Source organism: Ursus arctos, unplaced genomic scaffold (assembly GCF_023065955.2).
Source record: "Ursus arctos isolate Adak ecotype North America unplaced genomic scaffold, UrsArc2.0 scaffold_6, whole genome shotgun sequence".
Classification (NCBI taxonomy): Eukaryota; Metazoa; Chordata; class Mammalia; order Carnivora; family Ursidae; genus Ursus; species Ursus arctos.
In genome coordinates, this window is record NW_026623078.1 from 13140644 (window position 1) to 13164021 (window position 23378).

Below are 23378 nucleotides of genomic sequence, written 5' to 3' on the forward strand. Positions count from 1 at the left end.
ATTATGCTAAGCAAAATAAGTCAGTCAGAGGAAGACAAATACCATATGATTTCACTCATATGTGGAATTTAAGAAACAAAACAGATGAACATAGAGGAAGGAAAAAAAAGAGAGGGAGGCAAACTATAAGAGACTGTTAACTATAGAAAACAAACTGAGGGTTGCTGGAGGGGAGGTGGGTGGGGAGATGGGCCAGATCGGTGATTGGCATTAAAGAAGACATTTGTTGTGATGAACACTGGGTGTTATATGTAAGTGATGAGTCATTAAATTCTATACCTAAAACCAATATTATACTATATATTAACTGACTAGAATGTAAATAAAAATTGATGGAAATATATATATACATATTATATATATAATACACATCTTTAATCATAAAATGATAAGTCAATTTCTCTTAGCTTTTCAAAAATATTTTAACAAATAAATACATGAAATTGCTTAAGCCTTGAATTTATAAAGAATTCAAATCCTGTCATCAGATCTCAGAATAAGAGAGATGAGCACCTATAACAGAAATGTCTACAAATTACACTAATTTTAACAATACTAATTGTAGCAAAAGTTCTTGCTCCCAGAGAAACAAGCTCTGCCCAGACCATTCATGTAAGAACTACCACTGTCACCAGCCCCCAGGGCCAGAGACACCTAGAGACCTAGAGACATACCAGCACCCTCTTGCCATAGAGACCCCCAGATCTGCCAGCATCCCAGTGTCAGGGCGTCACTCTCATTTTGAGATGGTTCATGTTAATGATGACAATATTAGTAACCATTTATTTCAAACACTCCCTGTGTCAGACTCTGCTGTACATCCCACATATTTATCCCATTCAGTCCTTGCCACAACATCACATGGTAGGTATCAGTATCCCTTTTCTACAGATGATGCCCCTGAGACTCACGGGAGTAATGTGCATTTCTCAAAGTCATATGGCTATAAACGGCATTGCAAGTCTCAAACCTCTGCATTCTTAAAACCCCCCAAGCACTGTATAATTTACAAAGGCCCGTGCTTTGATCTCCACGTTTTTTATCTGATTCTCACGACAACTGCTCCTCGAGTTTAGCCAGTCTTCTCCCTAATATTAGTGAAGCAAGTTAGACTCAGGTGAGTAAAGTGATGTTTTTTTTAAATTTTTTTAAGGTTTTATTTATTTTTGTGATAATAAATTCCCTAGTTACCTGTGCCTTTGCAATATTAGAGTCACTAAATATGAGAGCAGAAGTCAAAGGCACTACCTGCTACAATCTTTGTTAATATCAGGGATTCTTGGGGAGAAAGAGAGAGAGCAAGGGCACACAAGCAGGAGCGGGGGAGGGGGGAGGGGCAGAGGGAGAAGCAGAGTCCCCACAGAGCAGGGGGCCCAATGCTTCGGGACTCAATCCCATGATCCTGGGATCAAGACCCTGAGCCAAAAGCAGATGCTTAACTGACTGAGACACCCAGGCACTCTAAAGTGATGTTTCTAATGTTGGCAAAGGCAGACCTCCGTGGGACAATCTGGAAAGGGCAGCAGGGCAAGGCCTCTCTCCAGGGGTCTGGAAGATACATATTTATAAACCTACCACACTGAAAGGGAGAACGGACAGGTGTAATTCAAACTAGTGAATAAACTATGAATTCAACAAATATTTACTGAGGGTCTTTTATGTGCTATACCGGACCGAATCCTGTGAAAGTGTGATAATAAGACCCTCACAATCTGGTATTGTTCATTTAATCAAAAGGAGATAGTAGCTAGTCCTTTCAGTCAAATATCCCCCGAAGGAGGAAAAAAGAAAGCTTTCTTACTACAATAAGATATGAAATTATTTTCCATTTCATCCACCCTGCTTTACAAAAATGTGCAAGTATTTCAAGTAAAATGGCACCATCTGGGTGGGAAGTTTTGGCTCGTATAGAGAAGCTGGAGGTGGGCTGGCAGCGAGTGGTTGCACTTTTTAGCGTACACACCACAGGAGCATATGGCACTAAAAGAGCAAAATCTGCGGGCTGTCCTCACTACACTTGTCAATGTTGCAAACCTGGAAATGATGGTAAGATGTACTGGAGGGGATGCAGGAAGCAGGCCAGGAAGAGAGGTCAACCAGAGAACCCAGGGTGCCAGCCATGAGGAAGGTCATCACCTGGCTACGTGGTGGAGGGTGTCTCCGGCAGTGAGAAATGCTCCTCATCATATGTTAACTCAAGACCTTCTTACTGGAGTTCTCTTTACCGAGAATTGAGGGGTGGCTTCTGGATTGGCAGCCATATACACACAAGGTTATCTGCTGAACTATCAGGAATCAGTGTCACCAGGCAGGGTTTCTGGGAGAGCATGGCACTTGCCACACGAAAAATGAGGCATGGGGGGGGAACATTGACCTTGAACCACAGCAGTCTCACATCTTCTTGTTCTTCCCAAGGGCCTGCTGTGCTCAGACACTGTGCAGGTAGAAGAGCTCATTCTTGAACAATTAGCATCCCTTGCTGTTGAGATGTATTGATTGCCCAAGTGCTTTTTTATTTTAAATTTAAATGATTCTTCTTTAATCAGGAGCTCCTTTTAACTTTATGACAGCATAACAAACCCATAATCTTGATGGGTAATCACCATATAGCTTTAAATACAAACATGTTTTCCATTTTATTGATTTCAGTTATTTTTAGCTCTTACCTGCAATTGTCCCCCATGCTGACAACACACACACACCCTCTCTTCTCTCTGGTTATAGTCAAGCTTCCCCGCCCCCCGCCTTCATCATTTCATTATTTCAACACATTTTTAAGTGCCTGCTCCATACACAGCAATATACTAGGCATTGAGGATGACTGAAAAACTCAATATACAGAACATGCCCCTGGGAGCTTTTCAACTGACAGAGTCAAAATTACAACGTGAACTAGAGGAATAGACAGAAGGGCGGGATCAGCGTGTAGTGAGGAGATCAGGACACATTTAAAGGAGATATAACCTGGACAGGTTCTTGCACTTTGAGAAGGATTTGGAGAGAGAGGCTTTCATGGCTACAGTAATGGAAACCTGGCTGAGCTGGGAAATGGGGTCTCAGGCCACAGAGGACCTGGAATACCAAGAGGCAAACCATGTGGAGCATTAAGGGTTTATTGTGGGGCAGACTCTGTTTTGGGAACTTTATCTGGCAAAGTTGTCTTGATGACTAAGTGAGACAATCCCTCAACGTACTCAACACAGGACTTGGTATTTGATGATTGCTCATTGGATGCCAGCCCTTGCAGTCATCAGTGCTGCTGCTAGTATCATTACTGTGGTTACTAACTCCCTGCCACGGTCCTAACAACCTGCCTGACAGTTCCATATGATACCACTGCCCCCACTTCTTCTGAAGAGTAAACAGTCTTAGAGATGATTTTCAGGGGTTCTCAGACTCCATAGCTAATCAGTAAAGGCATTCAGGGCTTTCATTCCAAAATTTTTTAAGGAGGGAGAAATTTTATCAGAGAAATAATGTGATTCTGTGAGTTCTGCTTCTTCCCCAGCTAAAGATTGAAAACCATTCTAATAAGTGTGGTGAAGTACGCATCATGAGGGTAAAAATATTTGATATGGGGAATGGAATACTAATATTAAACACTAGCACGCTGCCCATCCATGGACAAAGGCTGTCATGTACATTATAAAGTTGCAGTTTTTCCACAAACAATACCCATTGCTTGGGTGAGGAAAAAGAGTAAAGAGGAAGTAAATGGCTTGCCTCAGACCACAAGTTAGTGAGACATTAGGAGGTAAAATCTGTAGCCATTGAACTATAGGTCCAACAGAATGAAATAAACAAATAAACACATGAGCGGTCATTTTTCTGAATATACCCCTTTAGTATAGCAAATACCTACAGGCCTACAGAATACACCTGAAGAATTGTTGTTTGGTCCTGGTGAAAAGAATGAGTGTGACCAAATACTCCTGACCCACAGGAAGCTGGCCACTCACTATCTTACAAGACTGGAGCTGCGCTAAGGTCTGAAGACCCCTAGCACACCAAGCTCAGTAGAAGGAAATTTCTGTGATACCTGGGAAAATGCAGTCCTTTTAAACCAACAATGGAGGACTAGCATAATGAGAGACATGCTTTGACACTCTTTTCTCTGCACTGCCAACAAGAATGATTTATTCATTTTCCTGGGCATATTTTCCAGATACAGAGCATTCAAATTTCATATTTGAAACGATCAGTAATGATGGCTTTACTGATGTGAAGTTTCAGAAGAATTTATTTGAAAACATAATGAGTTTGCTTCATTAATTCTCCAGATAACTTTCAGTTCATCTCGAAATTAAGTTGCCATGTCTTTTTGGATTATTTACTATTGAAATCATGGTTCTTTTTTTAAATTTTATTTATTTATTTTACAGAGAGAGAGACAGCCAGCAAGAGAGGGAACACAAGCAGGGGGAGCGGGAGAGGAAGAAGCAGGCTTCCCAGCAAAGCAGGGAGCCCAATGCGGGGCTTGATCCCAGGACCTTGGGATCACGCCCTGAGCTGAAGGCAGAGGCTTAACGACTGAGCCACCCAGGCACCCCTGAAATTATGGTTCTTTACTAAGGGGCAATAGCTTATTAATTTTTAAGGAAAGTAAAGGAAATTCGGTCACTGTTTCTCCAATGATCTGACACTGCAATTGAATATATTCACTATATTCACATTCACTGTGTGAATCTACAGATTCACACAGACGTCAAGCCCCTTCAGTTCCCCAGAATTATTCTCCCATACGCAAAAGAGCAAAAGCTATAGAAAGAACAGAGGAGCAGAATGTGTCCCTGAGTTCCACGACTGTCACAGCCTCAGTGGCCAAGCTGGTAGTGATATACAGCCGGATCGGTGGACATGCAACACATACCATGGGGGTGGGCAGACTGTCCATGAAGGGCAGTGGAAGAAAGCAGAACAGTGATTTCACTGCAACAGCTGGTGCCCAGGATAGATTTGTCCTCTGTAGGCATGGTCCTAACACCCAGAATGAATGTTCTAGTGTGTTCAACTGTGCACACAGGGTGAGTGTTTATCATGCCTGACAACACCCAGTAGAAAAACTATAAATCTCATGTGATTGACATGTTGTTTCTCAGCCAACAACTATCTGCATATTTAGAATTACACAGATATCTTAAATGATTTTTCTAATTTTATACAGAAAACTGACATAGCTAAGGGAGCCACAGGATGCTGGCAGAGAGGAGACAAGTTTACCCTTCCACTCTGTACTCTATCAGAAGGAAATGGCCCCTTCACTGGGTGGAAAGCAACATGGTAAACAGACCGAGTTTAGTTGTCTTGTGAGGTTAAGTAAGTTAATACTTAGCAGGAGCTCAGAAAAGTGTTCCAATTGTCTCTAAATGCTCCAAATTCTAGCCGTTGTTAATCTGAAGGCTCCCTTCTCCACCTTCAGACCAGTTCTTTGGGGTCTCTCAATTCATCACATAGTCATCACGTGCTTTCTGTTTTTCTCATCTTTCTTCTAAATTCCGACTTGCTGGACCAGAGAAGGGGTGTTTAAACACACACACACACACACACACACACACACACACACACACACACACAAGCCTTTTACAATATTATCCCCACTCCTAAAATCTCCTCTCTTACATCAGTCTTCCTTATCTCAGACATAAGCCAGTATCCCCTCCAAAGAAAGAAACAAACAAAAATTGGCTGATTTTCTGTGGAAGAATAAATCTTTTGTTAATACAGTTTTGAGCCTGCATTACTTGCACCACTGAAACCACATAAGTCAAGCCTTAGAAAAAAATCTGTCCTGCAGCCATACAATTTTAGGTTTTTGCACTGAGGACAGAGCCCCCGGGGCAACAACAATTGAGTGCACCCAGAAGTTAATCTGGAGTGAAAAAATCGCCAACTTTTCAGCTCACAGGAAGATACTGCTACTCAAGAAATACAGCTGAATGATCAATGGAGAGGGGCAATCATCTCCCAGCCAGAAATAAGTCCCTCCTCAACCTAAGTCGAAGACAGGCACCAGTAAAAATTCTAAAGTCTCATAAAGTCAATAGAATCAAGAAGTGATTTGGAAAACTAGGATTTTGCCTGGAGTCTGTTAAAGGTTAGGAGCTCTATACCAGATGACCAAATTGGTTTTCTTTCTCTTTCTTTCTTTCTTTTCATTTTTTTGGGGGGGAGGGAGATGCAGCTGGCTAGTCTCTGATCTGTGAAACACAAGGATTTGGATTTCAGCTGCAATCACGTTCCACAGGGAAGAAAATAGTTCCATTTTGCTAATCCATATCACCAGTTGCAGTGAAACCAATTCTCTCTTTTGAGAGCTTATGAAATAATAAAATTACTTGGAAAAATGCAAGATAGGCACTTTTGAAAATAATTTCTGGAGGGATCTTCACTATGCTTACTTTTAAGGAAATGTTCAACGTTGATTCCAAAAAGAGAACTCAGGATAAATGAGAACATATTTTTCAATCAAGGCCTGAGATAAGATGGAGGTCAGAGAGGGAGCAGCAAAAGGTTAATTATACCTAAGCTTTTGCCTTTTTTTCAATACCTCACTAGGTGTAGTCTGGCGGTATTATCCAAGGTAGGCTATAGTGACATCTGAGAGAATATGGAATATGTGTGTACGTACAACTGCCATGACTGCAATGAGAACTTCCAGAAAGAACAGACACTCTTTTCTCTGGATGGAAAAGAGGCAGGCACTGCATCGGACACTCTGATTGGGTCAACTCACTTCTTCCCATATCTACCCAATTCAGTGATAGCCACACAGTTTCCTGGGATGGTCACAAGTTCAACCATGGGACTCAGACCAACTCAGGGGAGACCTGAGTCCGTATATGCAATGTCTAAGATGGTCTCTGCAGAGTGGGACTTCTGTCAGTGGCTTGGGGAAGAAACACTCTGTCCCCCAATTTATGAGGAAGAAAACAGATACCCTTGCAAAAAACAATCTCTGTGCCCAGAAAGCTCAGGTGGGTTGGCTGCCTTTGGAGAAGAAATTTGAGTTCAGGAAATGGAACCATTTCCAGAGTATATTTGTGGTTCTGTTTTGTTGTTTTGTTTTGTTTTGTTTGTTTCCTAAGCCTCTCGTAAAGTTGTCCCTCTTAGGAAATTTCAACACTGCCCAGGCTGAACTATGGGGAAGCAAATCTTCTACTCTCAGGGCAAGGTTAGCAGAAGACTGACCGCCTAGAAGTCTTTATTGTGGTAGCAATGAATTAATGAAAACTAATGAGAAATGTAAAAGGTAAAACTTAAGACCAAAAACCAAGTAATCTTGATTCCTGTTATTTTTGTCCTAATAATTTTTTCCTTGTTTATTCTTACATTTAACTTAAAAGGAAGCATGCCTTTACAAGAGTAAAGATTTTCTTCAAACTAAAGAGAACATATGTACATAATTATCAAGAAAATTGAAGCTTGAGGAAAGTGTTTTCTTAAGGAGAACAGAAAGGGGGTAGGCAGCGATTAGGGCTGGATTATGTCCCCTCAGATACATGCATTCAAGTTCTAACACCCCAGTATCTCAGAATGTGACTGTATTTGAAGATAGAGCCTTCGAAGAGTCAAAGTGAGGTAAAATCAGGGTAAAATGGGATCATGAGGGTGGGCCCTAATCCAATTTTACTGGTGTCTGTATCAAAGGAGGAGATTAGGACACAGACACACACAGAAGGAAAACCATGTGAGGACACAGGGAGAAAACAGCCATCTATAAAGCCAAGGAGAGAGGCCTCAGAAGAAACCAACCCTGCCAACACCTTGATCTCTGGACTTCCAGCCTCCCTGTGAGACAATAATTTCTGTTGTTTAAACCACCCAGTCTGTGGCACTTTGTGATGGCAGCCCTAGCACACTAATAGAAAGCAGAGCAGTGGCTTCCCTGAGAAAAAAGTTCCACCTGTGGCCAGCAGCCTGCCTCTGCTGATGCCTGCCCTCCGGGTTTCAGACTTGCTCAGCCAGTCCCACTGTCACATAACCCAAATCCTTGCAATAGATCTCTTCACATGTACATCTCCTACTGGTTCTGCTGTTCTGATTGAATCCTGACTAATACAGAGAATGTGAAAAGTGGGACAGAATTGCTGAGAAGGCTCTGGAGAATATGACCAATTAAGAAACACAAGTGGAAGAAGAGTCTGTGTTATAGATGAGAAACCCCAAGGATGTGTCAGGAAGTGAAGGACAGGGTGCTATCAGAGAAAGTGAGGGGTGTAAGACTGGTTTAGCGTGCCAAATCTCCACAGAAATCAAGGGACAGTCAGCCGAAAATGAGCAGCTGAAACATGATGCTCTCTAGTTTTGGTAAAGGAGTGTCAGGGAGGGAACCCAAGTGCTTGGGGCTGAGTAACAGGTGGAAGACAAGAAAATGAAGAAAAAGGATTATCCCTCCAAGAAGCTTACCTACAACACACAGGAGGATGAAAAGACATTAGCTAAGGGAACTCAGAAAAATGGAAGGGTCGTGGATATTGATTACCTGTAAGATGACAGATGCTTGAGTATGTCCAGATGCTTACAGGACAAAAAGAGTGGAGACATTACAGATAGCATAGAAAGGGGATAGCTAACACAGCAGAGACCTCAGGAGAGCCAGAGGTGATGAGATTCAATTCTCAGGAGCAGGGATTTGCCCTGCATACAAATATGGAAACATCTCCAAAGAGATGGAATGATATAAGGGAGGACGGATGCCAATGCATGTATGTAGGAAGAGCATTCCCAGCAGCTAGACTCTAGTGTCACAATGAACTACTGGGTTAAGAACATCCCCTGAGCATGATGAAATATGGTCAGGAAGAGGGCTTACAAATTAGTGCCAATTAAACTAGTTTTTGTTGTTGTTATTGCTGCTTTTGGTTTGTTTGGTTGTTTTTTTTGTTTTTGTTTTTGCTTTTTTAGTGACAAATGGGAAAAGGAATTGGCTTTTTCTGGAAATAGGAGAGAGACACAGAGACACTAGGCAGACTTGGGGTCAGATACACTTGAAGGCGGTGACTTTGCCTTCAAGTGTATCTTAACAAAGATAGAATTGATTGTATTCAGCAGCATTCAATTTGCCAGGAATAGGAATAGGAAAATAAGGTACTGGCTTGATCCAGCGTTGAGGTTCGGTGGAAGACAATGGCAGAAGGACAAGAAGGCAAGGCAGCTGAATGTATTGTCAAGAGATGCTGTGGCGATGGTTTATGGTGTCCAGTCAGGTAAGATAAAAAGAGAATCTGGGAAAAAATGAAGGGCTGCTGGGTAACAGGTCTGCAGAAGTGGTGTAGTGGGCAGTGAATTGAACAGTGAACTAAAGCACAGGCTCTCGGGTCAGGCTGGCTCCACAATCAGCAAGGTGTGACCTTAGTTTATTTAATCTTACTTTGCCTTCATTTCACCATCTGTTAAATGCAGATGGTAATACACCTATAGTTGGGAAGAGTAAATAAAATGATTCACGTGAAGTAGGGAGCTTTACTGGCTTGGCATATATTTAGTGTCCCTTAAGTTTTAGTCATATCTGCTAGGGGAGGAGACAGCTGTATGCATGGAAGTTGCAGGAGAAGGAAAAGTTTAAGATATCACAGGTGAGACTGCCTGGCAAGATCCAGGATGTTGGTGTGGGTGGGCATCTCAGCATTTGTTGCAAGATAGGTCTAAAAATAGTCAAAGCTTTTTCGACAACCATAACTTTCTCCCCAAGTCTGAGCTGGCCATCTCAGACCTGCACCTGCCCCGACATCCAAACTTCTAAATCCCATCTTTAGAATGATGTCCTAGATGACTGAACCATGGCCCTTTTCAATGTGTAATATTTTAAAATAGTGTCCCTCTCAAAAGTGATCCTCCATCTTTTCAAGCAGTGTTGCTCAGACCTCAACATCAATTATAAAAGCTGCATATGAATTCTTCACTCCGGTTCTGCTCTCAGTTCTGATGTGTACACCATAGCCACCTCTCTCTAGTCTTCAGTCCCTTCTTCTGAGTGAAATAAACCCACATCCACCAACTTTTCTTTTGAGGATTTATTTTTCAGCTCTTTGACCATCTCTCACTCTTAACCAACTCCAAATACTTCTTAATCCTCTTAGCTATATATGTAAGCAAACTAATGTTTCAGTACATTGGCATTCCAGGATGATAGTATAACTTCTCACTTTTCATATTTCATCTCCAAGTAGTTGGGAGTGGGGTGGGAGGATGGATGATGTTACATGAACTAGCTAACTTCTTTTGTATTTTTAGCTGAATTTATCTCCTTTTAACAAATTTTAGTCCTGGATACCTTTTGGATACACACACACACGCAGAGACACATACACACACATATATAATTATATATTGTATATGTTATATAAATATATGAATAATTAGTAAGTGTACTATATTACTATTTATAATGGTGATTATTCATTATGTATAATTACATGTAATTGTTATATATATTTATATTTCATTTCTATTTCTATTTCTTCATATTCATATTTGCCATTAAAAGTCCTAGTTAATTTAGGATTCTGTTTTCATTCTGACATGTTTACTGTTCCCCATGGAGTTGTCTTTGCACATATTTTAGGATTCTTCATTCCTTTTGATCCTACTCCGCGGGGCTATACAAACAGTTGTTAAGCAACTAAGAAGCTCTTCTCAAATTCAAAACTTCAGGTGCTCATTCAAATAACAATAAGATGTACTTGTTTTGCTCATGCACTTAAATATGATATAAGTAGGAAGAGAGTTGGCTTTTTTCTTAGCATCTTATTTTTGTGTAACAATGTTTTATTACAAAATAACAGCCTCTGAACCAAAGAGCTCCTAAAAATTTTAATTGTAATTGAGAACACAGCTGTCTTTTCTTTTCTTTTGGTTGCTATAATCTTCTCTCTAATGGAGAGCAGCCCTGAAATTACTAATGACTTAGAAAAACAATGTGCTTTTAAAATATCTCCTCCCTCTGTAGCCTCTACTCATTACAGATAGAATGCCTATAATATGCAATACACAATTATGGAAACCAAGGCTACCAAGCTACAAACACCAATTGTAGGTGAAATGAGATTTATAATATGTATTTGGAGGCTTAAATGATGGGTTTTAGTTCCAGAGCACAGATGAAGATAAAAGACCTGATATTCTCAAACCTAGATAGACAGATAAATGGGCATTTTTTATTATGACGATTTCCCAAGATTCATGCTACTATAGATAATGTTCTTAAGGTTCATAATAAATAAAGAGCTAAACTAAAGTTAGAATTAAAAAACAAAAACGTAGTTTTTCTTCATCCCTTCAATGTCCCTGAAAAGAGTGTCTTGTGTCCTTTATTTCACAGGGACTTCTCATAGGAATGTAATCTCCTTACTCACTCTCAAAGGTGTATTTCCAAAGCATTAACTCCCCCAGAAAGTGAAATATATATATATATATCAAAGGGGACTGAGTGAAAAGTTGGGATTTTTTTTTCTTTTCTTGTTTTCTTTGTTCAAAGAGGCCAATATAAGAATCACTTCACTTACCAGAAAATTAGTGAAAATAGGTGCATATTTGGCTATTTATAATTAGAAGCTGACCTCGATGTAATGCCACCAAAGAACAATAAAATAGAACCTTCAGTTTCTCTCGGTGGAAAATAAAAAGTAAAGCAATTTTTTAAAACCTCTACAACCCACACTTTAGAGCATAAATATTGGATGGCTTATTTACAAAAATCACTGATATTCTAAATAAATGAGATAACATTTCAGTACTAAAAGGATTCATGCATGGATACCAACAACCCTAAATAGTATATTGGCTTTTGCTCATAAACCATAATACCAATCTGATGAGTCACAGAAAATTCTGAATTATCTCCAGTGTATTCGATGGGCCTGAATTTTACCTTAAGAAATATTTGCAAAGGACAGAACAAAGTGCTCCAATCTGGCGCAGGCAACCAAGCAAGAAAGCCAGGCAAAGGAACTAGCTTCCTTTCCAGAAGACACTGACCTTCCTCCACACCCTAGTACTTTCCATACCGTAGTTTTCAGTAGGGGCTTGCGGGGGCGGGGAGGGGGGAGTGGAGGGTCATTCAAATCCTCAAAACGCCCCTAGCTGTTCGATTCGCCCGGTGTGAACCTCGCGGTTCCCCACCCAAAACTCTTCCAGGAAATCCTTTACTTCAAAAAGGCCACCCTCTGAGAATCTCCGGATTCCTGCATCGACGGCAAGGGGTCCCCGCCGCCTGGCTGGAGCCCCAACCGTCCGTCCCGGCCTCAGAGCCAGACCTTCCCTCCCGACCCCAGCCACTGCGGCGCCTGGACCCCGCACTCACCGGATGATCACGAACATGACCAGAGAATTGCCCACCAAGCCCACGACGAACACCACGGAGTACACCGCTGTGATGATGACAGGGATGGCGGGTGAGATGTGCGCGGACTCCAGCGGCGCGCCCTCGGAGCCCCCGCTGCTGTTGCCATCCGTCTCGGCCCAGCCCGGCAGCCAGCCGCTGCCGTTCGGGAGCAGGCAGGTGCTCGGGGAGCAGGTGGGGCCCGGCTCCCCGCGGAAGATCTGGACCGGGGACTCCATGTTCAGTCGGCTGCAGCTGGAGGGCAAGCAGAGGCAGAACCTGCGGGGCCGCGAGAGCGAGAGAACCAGCTGCACCCGGAGAGGCAAACTTTGGCCGCACACGGGCCAGCGCGCGGAGGCCAGTAGCCCGGGTAACCCGGTACCCGCTGATGCCCACCCCGGCGCACGTCCCCAGCGGCGGGAAAAGGAGGGCGGACCTCTAGGGGCCGCTGGGTACTGGTGAGGCGGACAGCGCTCGCTCCTCTTCCCGGGCTCCTGAAATCCTCTCCAACCCTTTCCTAGGCACGGTCCCCTGGTGGAACTGTCCCCAGACTGTTGCTCTGAGCCCCCAGGAACAAAAAGCTCTCGAGCACAGAGCCCTCGCTCCCCAGGACTGCTCCTCGAAAGTCGAAAGCCCAAAGCTCACCTCCGCCTCCCTGAGACCCGGAGACTGGTCCAGGGGACGTTCTGGCCCCTGCAGAACCTCGCGTTCCCGGGGCCTCTCAGCCCTCGGAGTCGCCGCGCACCCGCAGTCCAGAGCTCTGGTGAAGGCACCTTTTCAGCCAAGCTCGGTGGCCGCGGCTCAGTGCGCGGCTCCCATGACCCGCGGAGGCTCAGCCAGGCAATTGCTGCTAGGACTCCGTGGGCGCACTGGCCTGGCAGCCGGAGAGCTCAGGGGCGCCCCGCCCCGTCCCGCCCACCCAAACCCAGTTTGGGGGGCGGGGGGAGCTGCCCAGCTCCGCTCCCCTAGCTGAGGCTCAGAGAGCACCAACTACCCAGAGCCTCAGTCAGCTTCTCTTGGATGGCCCTAAGACTGAGCCCCTGTGCCGTTTAGCTTTAGTAATAAGGAAGGGTGTGTCTCACTGCGAATATGCATCTGGATTATATTCATAATAAAGTCTAGAACAACTGTGGGCATCGTTCTCGAGACAGACCTTCTTTCAAGAGAGGAGAAAAAGCGTATTTCTGTTTATTTGAATGTCCCATCCAAATAAAGTAGCAAAATAATCCAATTAGAATAAGACCGGGTCATAAGATATTTATAATTTCATATACATAAATAAAATATTCCTGTGCATCCTATTCCTTCTAGTCTTCTCTGGGATAACAAACAGACTGCACCTTATGGGTATTACCTGTGTTTCGTGGTATCCAGAATCACGCATTCACCTGCGAATAAGTAAAACGCTCTCCTTACTCAGGCCTCAGTGTTGTCCGGGTAATTAACAATGTCTCTTTCCCTTTTATTAATTCCTGCAATCATCACTTTCCTGTCCCTAAGGTGCCTTCTCTATGAAGCCCCCAAGAACCTGAACCCCCATAGAGAAATCATTTCTGTGTTTAACTCTGCTAGTCCAAGGATCCCTGTCAGATTCTGCTGGGTGAAAGACACCCTCAGGCAAAGAGACCCAGGGGAAAATGAGGAAATGGAAGGAAGGCTAAGGTAAGTTGTACTGGGGAGCCATGACTCAGCCACTGAAGTGAGGGCCCTGAAGGACAGTGGGGAAGTTCCCCTTTCCCCACTGGGTATAGGAGTCAGGATGCTGATACAGTCATTCCATTCATCAGCTGACAGCAGAAGAGAGCTCCTATCTTGTCCAAGATATTGTGACCCCCCGAAGAGGCATTTAACCACCAGTCTTAACAATAACCTCAAAATGCACAGCTCTTCTTAGCAATTTGATTCAAAGAACAACAGGAAAGCTCTCTTTTACCCAATAGAATCCCTCCAACCCTGAGACCATTGGTATTTTGAAAATTATTATCAAATCTTAATTTTTTAGGTTTTGATTGCAGATTTTCATTAGAAGATGACAAAACATCAGAATGGTGGGATCTCCATGTGTCTGAGGGTCCTTCTCTGCTAGGAAGATGGGAGACGAATCCTCTCCAGATGTCTGGGGGCTCATTTCCTGCCAGAGGGATCCCAGACTACCACCAAACGAGCCCAGGAAGACATTTTCTTTGAAAACTAAGTAGTATCCCAAGTGCAAAGGAAAGTAAAAATAGTATGTTAAAGGAAAATAGCTAGGAAAGACAGAATTATCCGTCTATCTTTTCTGTCTACTACCTATTTATTTATGATTTCATGCATTGAAAATACATACAACTATCTCTGTGCAACACACTTTTGAAAGGGTATTTACAAGATCTATCCTCCTTTTGCACTTACCACACTGGTTAATTTTTTTGTTGTATTTAGCACACAGGTGGCTCACACAGCTGGTAATATTACTGAGTTGGGCTCAAACACAGGTGTTTCTGGTTCTTACCATATGCTAATTGCACAGAATGATTTCATGTAAGGGAGAAAATGTAGAGCCTCTCTTCCCCAAAAGACAAAAGATATATAAAAGGGGTTATTTGGCAAGGACAAAAAAGGGGGAACACAAAAGGTATTACTTGAAAAGATTTAAGTAAAGGTTTTATTTTAAGATTTATTTATTTGAGGGACAGAGAGCATTGGGGGAGGGGCAGAGGGGGAGAGGGAGAAGAAGACTCCCCCCTGAGCGGGGAGCCCAGTGTGGGGCTGGATCCCAGGACCCTGGGATTATGACCTGAGCCAAAAGCAGACACTTAACAGACTGAGCCACCCAGGCACCCTAACAGTTTTCAAGAGATAAAAAACTATAAAGAAGTTTCCAAGTTGGTACAATTCCAATAACTTGAATTTTTGATCTCCCTCTATGTCATATATATATAATATATATAATATATATATATATATAATACACACACGTATATACACACACATATATATACACACACATAGTGTATGTTTATGGAGAGGTTTGTCAGATACTTCTATAATGAAAACAGAATGCAGAACTCAGCCTGGGACTTCTAAACTATAAGATGATGTTCTCATTCTGATCACTGATAAGATTCCTCTGTTAGTTGAGACAGTCTTTTGAAGGCAAAAAATTACTAATTATGATAAAGGCAGTTTTGTTTCATTTGAGTACTCCTTTTTTTTTCTTTTTTACCAAACTAATGGTCAAAATAAAGTGAAGCCAAAATGGGCAGAGCATTAAGAAACCTTCAGGCAGTTGTAGTTGTTAGGGGAATCTGGCTTGTGTCTCTGAACACAGTGCGGAAGTGTGCTTATGTGGAGTCAGGTTGTCAGGAGTATGAGATTTTATCATAATATTGGAGAAAAGCATATAAAATCGAGAGGAAAAATAAAGTGCTAAAATGCTGTACACTATTATGCACTGATATAAACTTACTCTCACTTTATTGCTACCTGCCATTCTGCTCAGTGCTAACACTATGCTTATAACTACAAGTAAAGTACTTGTAAAGCTGAAAATGTGTTTTCAGTTATTCTTACTGCTTCATGCTACCAAGTGTCTTGGGTGGTGGGTGCTTTGGTATTTCTATTGTATAGACTATGGACCCCGCCAGGAAACTGTGATCAATTTGCTTTTTTGCAGTTCTAAAAACAGACATAAACCTGCAATAAGTATATAGCTGAAGGCAGCAGTTACGTTTGCCTAAGACCCCAGATGTGGCCAGTACAGCCTAAGAGGAGCCAGAATGCAGCAGGGTCCAGGTCAGGTTACTCATCAGATATTGTGAATGTCCCCAGGTGGCAGGTGGAAAGGCAGGACTCAAGGGAGTAACAAAGCAAAGGCAATCTTTTCCCAAACAGGTTATGCAATCTAGTGTGAGAGACAGAACCTAAATTTTTAAAAGTTTTATGAATAATTAATTAATAACAAGTACCATTAACCAGTAAGTGTTTTGTAGGAAACGTGTTTAATAAAACAAGGTAGTCAATAACCAATGCAACAAGTTTGTGCGAATAAAAGGTTTCTCTTCTTCAAGACGCTATCTGCAAATTGCCTTAATAAAGATATAAGTCCCCTTCGTGTCTTTGTCATGAAGACATCCTGTGAGCTATTCCAGGTGTACAGCCTGCACATGTTTGGGGGGGGGGCTGAAGACCAGATGTCAGGGAACTTTCATCCCAACAAAAGCATCAGGGAGCTCCCTCAGGACCAAGTGGTGTTGAAGTTGACACTTAAAGACTGCAAGGTAGTTCTCCAGGTGAGGAGGAAAAAAGGGACATTCTAGTCAGGGACATTCTAGCATATGTGAAGAACGTGCATGAGCAGGAGAGGAGCACATTTATGGAGCTAAGGAGAGTCCAAGGTATCTGAGCCTGGTGGCCAACGGAAGTATGGCACAAGATAAAATGGCAGTCAGGGTCAAGATTACACTGAGCCCTAGGGCACCGGGTGGCACCTGACTCTTGGTATCCACTCAGGTGGTGATCTTGGGGTCATGATATCAAGCCCTGTGGACTCCACACTCAGCACGGAGTCTCCTTGGAATTCTCTCTCCCTCTCCTGCTTGTGCTCACTTCTCTCTCTCTCTCTCAATCTCTCTCTTATAAGTAAATAAATCTTGAAAAAAATTACACTGAGCCCTAACAAATATATGGTGAAAGTTTTGGATTTTAATGTAAGACATGTGAAGGGACATGAAGAATTTCAGACAGTAGAGTAGTATGCTCAGATTTGGGATTTTTGAAAAATCACTTATCTTTAATTTGTAGACTGTATTGGAAGGGACAGGAGCATGTGTGACAAGTCCCATATTGAATCAGTATCATGTACATTAACACTAAAAGTCGTCTTAGTATTATTTAAATGATGGATAAAATAAGGACTTTCCCATGGTCAGGGAGCTGAGTCTTAAACCTGAAACTGCTTACACTAAGCCACTTGATCAAACTGAATCCAAAGATTTGAAAATTCAGGGCCAGTCCCATGTCAGGTGCTAGGTTGGGGAGTGAGAGAAATTATGGCAACACAAGGCAATAAATAGCACATTGTGGCATGTTCCCAGTGTTAGCAGCACCAATGGTACTGAGGTGAGAGCCAGGTGGAGGATGGAGGAAGACATAAGTGGAGAGTCCCAAGGACAATGGTGCACAAACTGAGGGGTTTTGAGTAGATTGCAAGTTGGCAGTGGTGGTTGATGGATTTAAAGAGGGTGTATTTGAAGAGAAAACAGTAGTAAAACTACTGTAATGGTCTAGGTGAGAGATGATTCAACCCTAACACAAAGTAATTGCTGAGCAAGTAGGGAACATGATAGTTTTGAGAACCATTTAGGAAATTAAATTGGCAAAAACTTGTAGTTTAAGTGAATGTAGAAGTTAGGGAGGAGGAAGAGCCTGGAATTACGTTAGGCTTATGCTCGGCTGACCAAGTGGAGGATGGCACCATTAACTGAAATAAGAAATAGAGGAGAAGGGACTCCTGGGAGGCTCAGTGGTTAAGCGTCTGCCTTCGGCTCAGGTCATGATCCCAGGGTCCTGGGATCAAGCCCCGCGTCGGGCTCCCTGCTCAGCGGGAAGCCTGCTTCTCCCTCTCTCACTCCCCCTGCTGGTGTTCCCTCTCTAGCTGTGTCTCTCTCTGTCCAATAAATAACTAAAATCTTAAAAAAAAAATCTAGGAGAAGTCACAGCAAGCTTGGAGGAGAACATAATGAGTCCAGGTTTTGCAAAGCTGTGTTTGAGGTGCCCATGAGGCATTTGTTTGTGCATGTGGTGCAGGATCATCTAATGCTGGGGAGAGTCAGTGTTGGAGAGAGGAAGGACAGTTAAAGCCAAGGACAGGAATAAGGGTGCCAGGGTGAGGATGAAAAGAAAGGCAAACTGATGAGACAATGCTGAGAAACAACACCAGAGGGACAGGGATCTCACAAAGACCACTGATAACAGGCATAAACAAAGGAGGAGAAAGAGAAACACAGTCAGGGAAATCTAGATAAGAGAAAATTTCAAGGAAAGGTCATCAACAGTGTCCACATGACAGACAATGTAAAATAATACGCTTGACAAAAAGTCACTGGGGGCCTTGCACTATCTATAATTAAAACTGTGCTTTCTATTTGAGCATTAGAACAGAAGTGAACTGACAATAAAATGTAATGAAAGTCAGAAAAGCCACTTGATATTAGGGTTCTCTGTTAAGGAACTCTTACTCTGGAGATGAGGACTACTCAGCTGGCTAGTGGAAAAGAGACCTGCCTTCTGCCCTGCCCAAGGCCATTCCTCACTTTGGATCTCACTGTGGGCACAGAAAGGGCCCTTACTGGGCCAGTCACCAGGCGAGAGAAAGGTGCAAACTGCGGTGTGGGGGGTGTCCTCTCTGTATTGACAAGGTTCCAGACTGTCAGCTTATGTGATGTTCAGGAGTCAAGGACCCAGCTCTGAGGCAGGAGAACACCAGCTTTCCTGTTTCCCCAGAACCATGCAGAAAATCTTTTTGCCCCTACACATCCACTCTCTGCCTTCTTCATCCTGCTCTGTGTCTAGAAAGTACTGGTTGGGTCCAGGTATGGGAGGCAGCCGGGCAAGAGACCAGAGGGCAGGTGGAGAGTAAAGTCCAATTTTTGTTCCAAGGTTCTCCCACCAGAGTCCTATGTCAGCTTGTTTCCCCTGTGAAGGCACAGCTCATGCTTGGCAGCCCCCTTTATGCAGCTGCCCTCTCAAGAGTTGCAAGAATTCCTCCTTCCCTTTGTCCTTCATACCAAAAGGGGAAGAACTCCCTCCCTCTTGCTTCTCTCGCTGAGGTACTCAATTCATCCTTTCCTGATTTCTCTCAGCTCTTTCCACACCTTATAAATATCTTTTTATTAGGAGGGCACTTGTGATGAGCACTGGGTGATGTATGGAAGTGTTAAATCACTATATTGCACACCTGAAACTAATTTAACACTGTATGTTAACTAACTGGAATTAAAACAAAAACTTAAAAAATAAATTCTCTCAGTTACCAAGTTTACGGTAACTCTCAGGACCCACATTCCCGATTCACAAGGATCCTTGCTAATTATACTTACCCTGCTGCAAGGAGGGAGCTGGGGAGAAGCAACTCATATGTTAACCTGGTCACCCTTGACCTACAGTCACAGAGAAGGAAGTTGGTTGTGACTTTCTTTCAGTTTGTTTTCAAACATTATACTTCTGTGTTTGATAATCTGCCTTCCCCAATGTCCTAATTAACTAAAAAGATACTGTCTTGCCTAGCCCTGACTTTCTTGCCTCACTTTTGAGTTGTCTTAGAATGGATGAAACTATGCATTAGTGCCACAAAACAACATCAACACAAAGGCTCCCAAGAAGAGATTTCTTTTCCCTTTTGATCATCAACATTGTGTGTCTTTCCATGGAGGTTAAAACATACTTCAACTCCACGCACTGTAGGTCATGACCAGAATGGATATTGACCAAGGGTGTCCTCACTGGCTATTGTAGAGAGACATGGCCAACTGATCCAGCCCTGCCAGGCCATGGAACCACACATGTGGAAGCCACATTGTGTCTCAGCTCATTAGACACTATATGAATTATTTGTAGAAATTAGAAAATTTTCATGTGACTCCCAGTAATATCATATCTCATATATTATTTGTTTAAAACCTTTTGCAGAAACATGTTAGAATTTTAAGAGAATCTTTTCTCTTTTTCTCTTTGTTTGGTGTGTTTTCTGTCAAACCAATAGGGTTGCGGATCCCTAACACAGCCCCAATTAACACCTTATGTTAATTGTTACTAGGACTGCTATTCTGGGAATTATGTTTGGCTTAGAAGATGCATAGTAAAAAGGGACTCCTCCCAGGGGACGTTTTTCATAGATATTTCCTGGACCATCTCTTCATCTCTGATGCAATCCACCCCAAATGGGTCTAGAGAAGAGGAGGGTGCCTCTCCATTTCCATCTTTACTGCCCCCTCTCTACTTGAAAACACTGGTCTGAGTACAGCTGGAGGCACTTCAGATCTTCAACTTCTGCGAGCTGAATCAGAAGAGCCATTTTAAAAACATGAGCATATTATTTGTATTGCTCATCGTTCATACAATTATCTTATGATTTCACTTTATGCATAAAAACATGAGTTTCAGGGGAGAGCAAGAAGGTCAGGAGTTTTTAATTCAGAAATAATCATAACCACTGATGCACAGCAGAGCAAGCAAGGACATTTAGGGCAGGTTTATAAAAGCCTGTCAATTGAGGAATTGACCGATAGCTAGTTTCCCGGGAACTGAGGGACTCTTTGATCCTGGAATAGCCACTTTCTGTCTTCCCCTTGAATGGCTCAGGATAAGCTGTATAGACAGCTACCCAGAGTGTAGCCAGTACATGCCACAAACACAAACCCTCATCCTCCTCACTCATTTTGCTCACTCAACCTCACCAAACTCACTGTTCTATATGCAAAGAGTGGAAAGTATTTTGATTTAATAAGTATTCATAACGATATTACTACCTATATTCCCAATACAGTATCTGGCATCTACAAAAAATATATTGACTGAATGAATTAAGAGTAATGGCAGGTTATATGTTACATTTCACAATAAAGAAGCAAAAGTGGATGGATGGACTTGAGACCAGAAAAGGTGCTGATAGAATCTTACCATGTTTGAAAGGTAGCATTAACTTGATACAGTGGTTACATTTGATTTAATATCACCTTGGTGATATTAATACTTTAATAGCATTTTCTGTCCCTTTTTCTTACATACTTCTTAAAGCAAAATTATGAGCAAAGTGACAGAACTCAAGGGATAATAAATCTGGAGAAAATAAGCTGGTAGTTTCATTTAAATCTTAGGTAGCATTGTGTACATTTACTAAGATCAATAAACCCACTGAGCTTAACAAAATTTTGAAGTTCATGACTCCAAAGAGTTTAGACTCAGAATAAGCTTTGTATTTGACGGCAGTGCTTGCCAAAAATGTCACGTGTTTTGCAATAAATTTCACAATTATTCAGTTAGCACTCAGTCTAGAAATAAAATCTCCTGAGTGGCAAAGCCACAATAAGTACTGACATCGAATAATACCATCCCTGACTGACTCTTTTGTTTTATAAGAAAAAAGGTTTCCAATTTCTAGCATTTTTACAACATATGCCATTAAAATTAAAGGCTGTAGACTACACTCAAAGAGTGATACTTGAAAAGAAGATCAAAGCTTAGTTCTACAAACTACAAAAAAAGTACAGAATGTTTGAATAATCCTCCCTAAGAAAGAGATAATTGCAGTAATATAACAGGTGACACAGAGGTGAATTTTGTTTGCTTTTATTCCCTATTTCCTCTTCTCCCTCCTCTAGACCCCAGCTTAACAGAAAGTGAAAACAAAAACATTTGAACAGCAGAGGGAGTAGGTGCTATAACATATTACTTTGGGTAAAGAAATAAAAGTAAATAAAAATAGAAGGCACATATAAAAAATTTCAACAATACAGCAAAATTGAAACCCAATTTGACTTCAAATGTACTATTTTTACTGATCTCAAAATCTTTGCAGTATATCAAAGCATCTCTTTGTACTGATGGCTATAACAGTAGCATAAATTTGAGTAAGCCTTTGATTTTGTCAAAGTATTTCATATGATAATATTTCATTCGAATGTGATAACTTCCTTGTACTTTAGGCAGAATAACTCTGTCTCTATTTTATAATTAAAACACAGGATCCAAGGTCTCAAGCCACATAGCCATGATCATTTAGTAAGTGGAGGATCCAGAAATAGAATCATTCTTTTGCATCCCACCCAGTGATCTTTTCACCTCTTCAGGATGCACAAAAATTTTAGTTTGAATGAAAGCAGAGATGAGTCATAGGAGTAAAATTAAAATGTGAGAAGAATGTCAAGTGTTTGCTCTAACTTTGAAGTATGAACTATGGCTTCATTGTCTCTTGTGCAAGAGCTAGTTAATATATTTTATGAAACAGAGACAAATGGTCACAATGGGAATTATTTAGAAAATTTTCACCAATGTTAGTATGTTAAACTCCCCTAAAAAAGGGTTATATTTAGACAACTACAGTCAGTAGAGTGAAAGACTAGTCGTTCCACAGAAGAGTTGAAGAAAGACGCTAAGTGTCATACTGCAAATATGTTTATTTGAAGAAAAGTAATTGATATTAACAGGACTGTATCACACATGTGAAAGTAATACAATTAAAAATATAGTACAATTTATTGAGTTTAGTTGGTAAACATCAAGAAAATATCATTTATTGTTTAATATAGAAAAAGATTCTTTTTCGTTGGTTTAAAAAGATTACTTGTTTTGGTAATATGAACCAAAAATCCAAACTGTTTACCAAGGTATTGAGAAGTTTTGCTCCCTCCCATCCTATCTCCATCTCCCGTATTCTATCCTTATCTTGTACAAGTAAACTACTTTTTGAGTTTCCTCTGTGTTCTATTTTTTACTCCTTTATGCAAATATAATTAAAGTGCTTTCTCTACATTTTTACACAAAAAATATTCATTGTCTTGAATCATGTGTTTTTCATGTAGCATATACACTGGAGATATTTCTATATCAATACAGTTTTCTTATTCTTTTAAAAATTGTCTTAATTTCTTCAGAGCATTCCATTTTGTGGATATACCAGGGTTTATATAACAAGTCCTCACAAATAGAAACTTAGATTGTTTTCATTTCCTTCTACCAGAAACAATACTGCAAGTGTGTTTACATGTCATTATACATGTATACAGGTAGGATAAGTTCCCAGAGGTTGAATAATTTGATCACAAGTGAGATAGAGTGGTGTATTGAAATCAGCTGTTAACATTTTAGGAATATCTAATCAGCTGCTAAAAACTGATATTACTAAAAGTTACATCACATAAACTTACAGTTAAATAAATTATATTATAATTGAAGGTAATAGATACTTAAAAATGAATCACTTCATATTATTTTTTTATGTTTTACTACAATCCATGCTTTGGAGTGTATGGCTGTTGTATCAGTACAGGGGAAATTATATAATGAGCCACTACTGCCAATC

The 23378-nt window shown here is 41.5% G+C and overlaps 1 protein-coding gene across 1 annotated transcript in view; it reads right to left on the reverse strand.

The window, feature by feature from the left end:
- The window catches only part of OPRK1 (opioid receptor kappa 1), a 30812-nt gene extending 17649 nt beyond the window's left edge, over window positions 1–13163 (reverse strand). The window contains exons 1-2 of the mRNA XM_026516516.4: window positions 12965–13163; window positions 12302–12598 (exon numbers count right to left, since the gene is read on the reverse strand). Of these exons, the coding sequence (XP_026372301.1) occupies window positions 12302–12558 (257 nt within the window). The 5' untranslated portion in view covers window positions 12559–12598; window positions 12965–13163. The remainder of the gene's footprint in view (window positions 1–12301; window positions 12599–12964) is intronic.
- Window positions 13164–23378: the final 10215 nt, after the last annotated feature.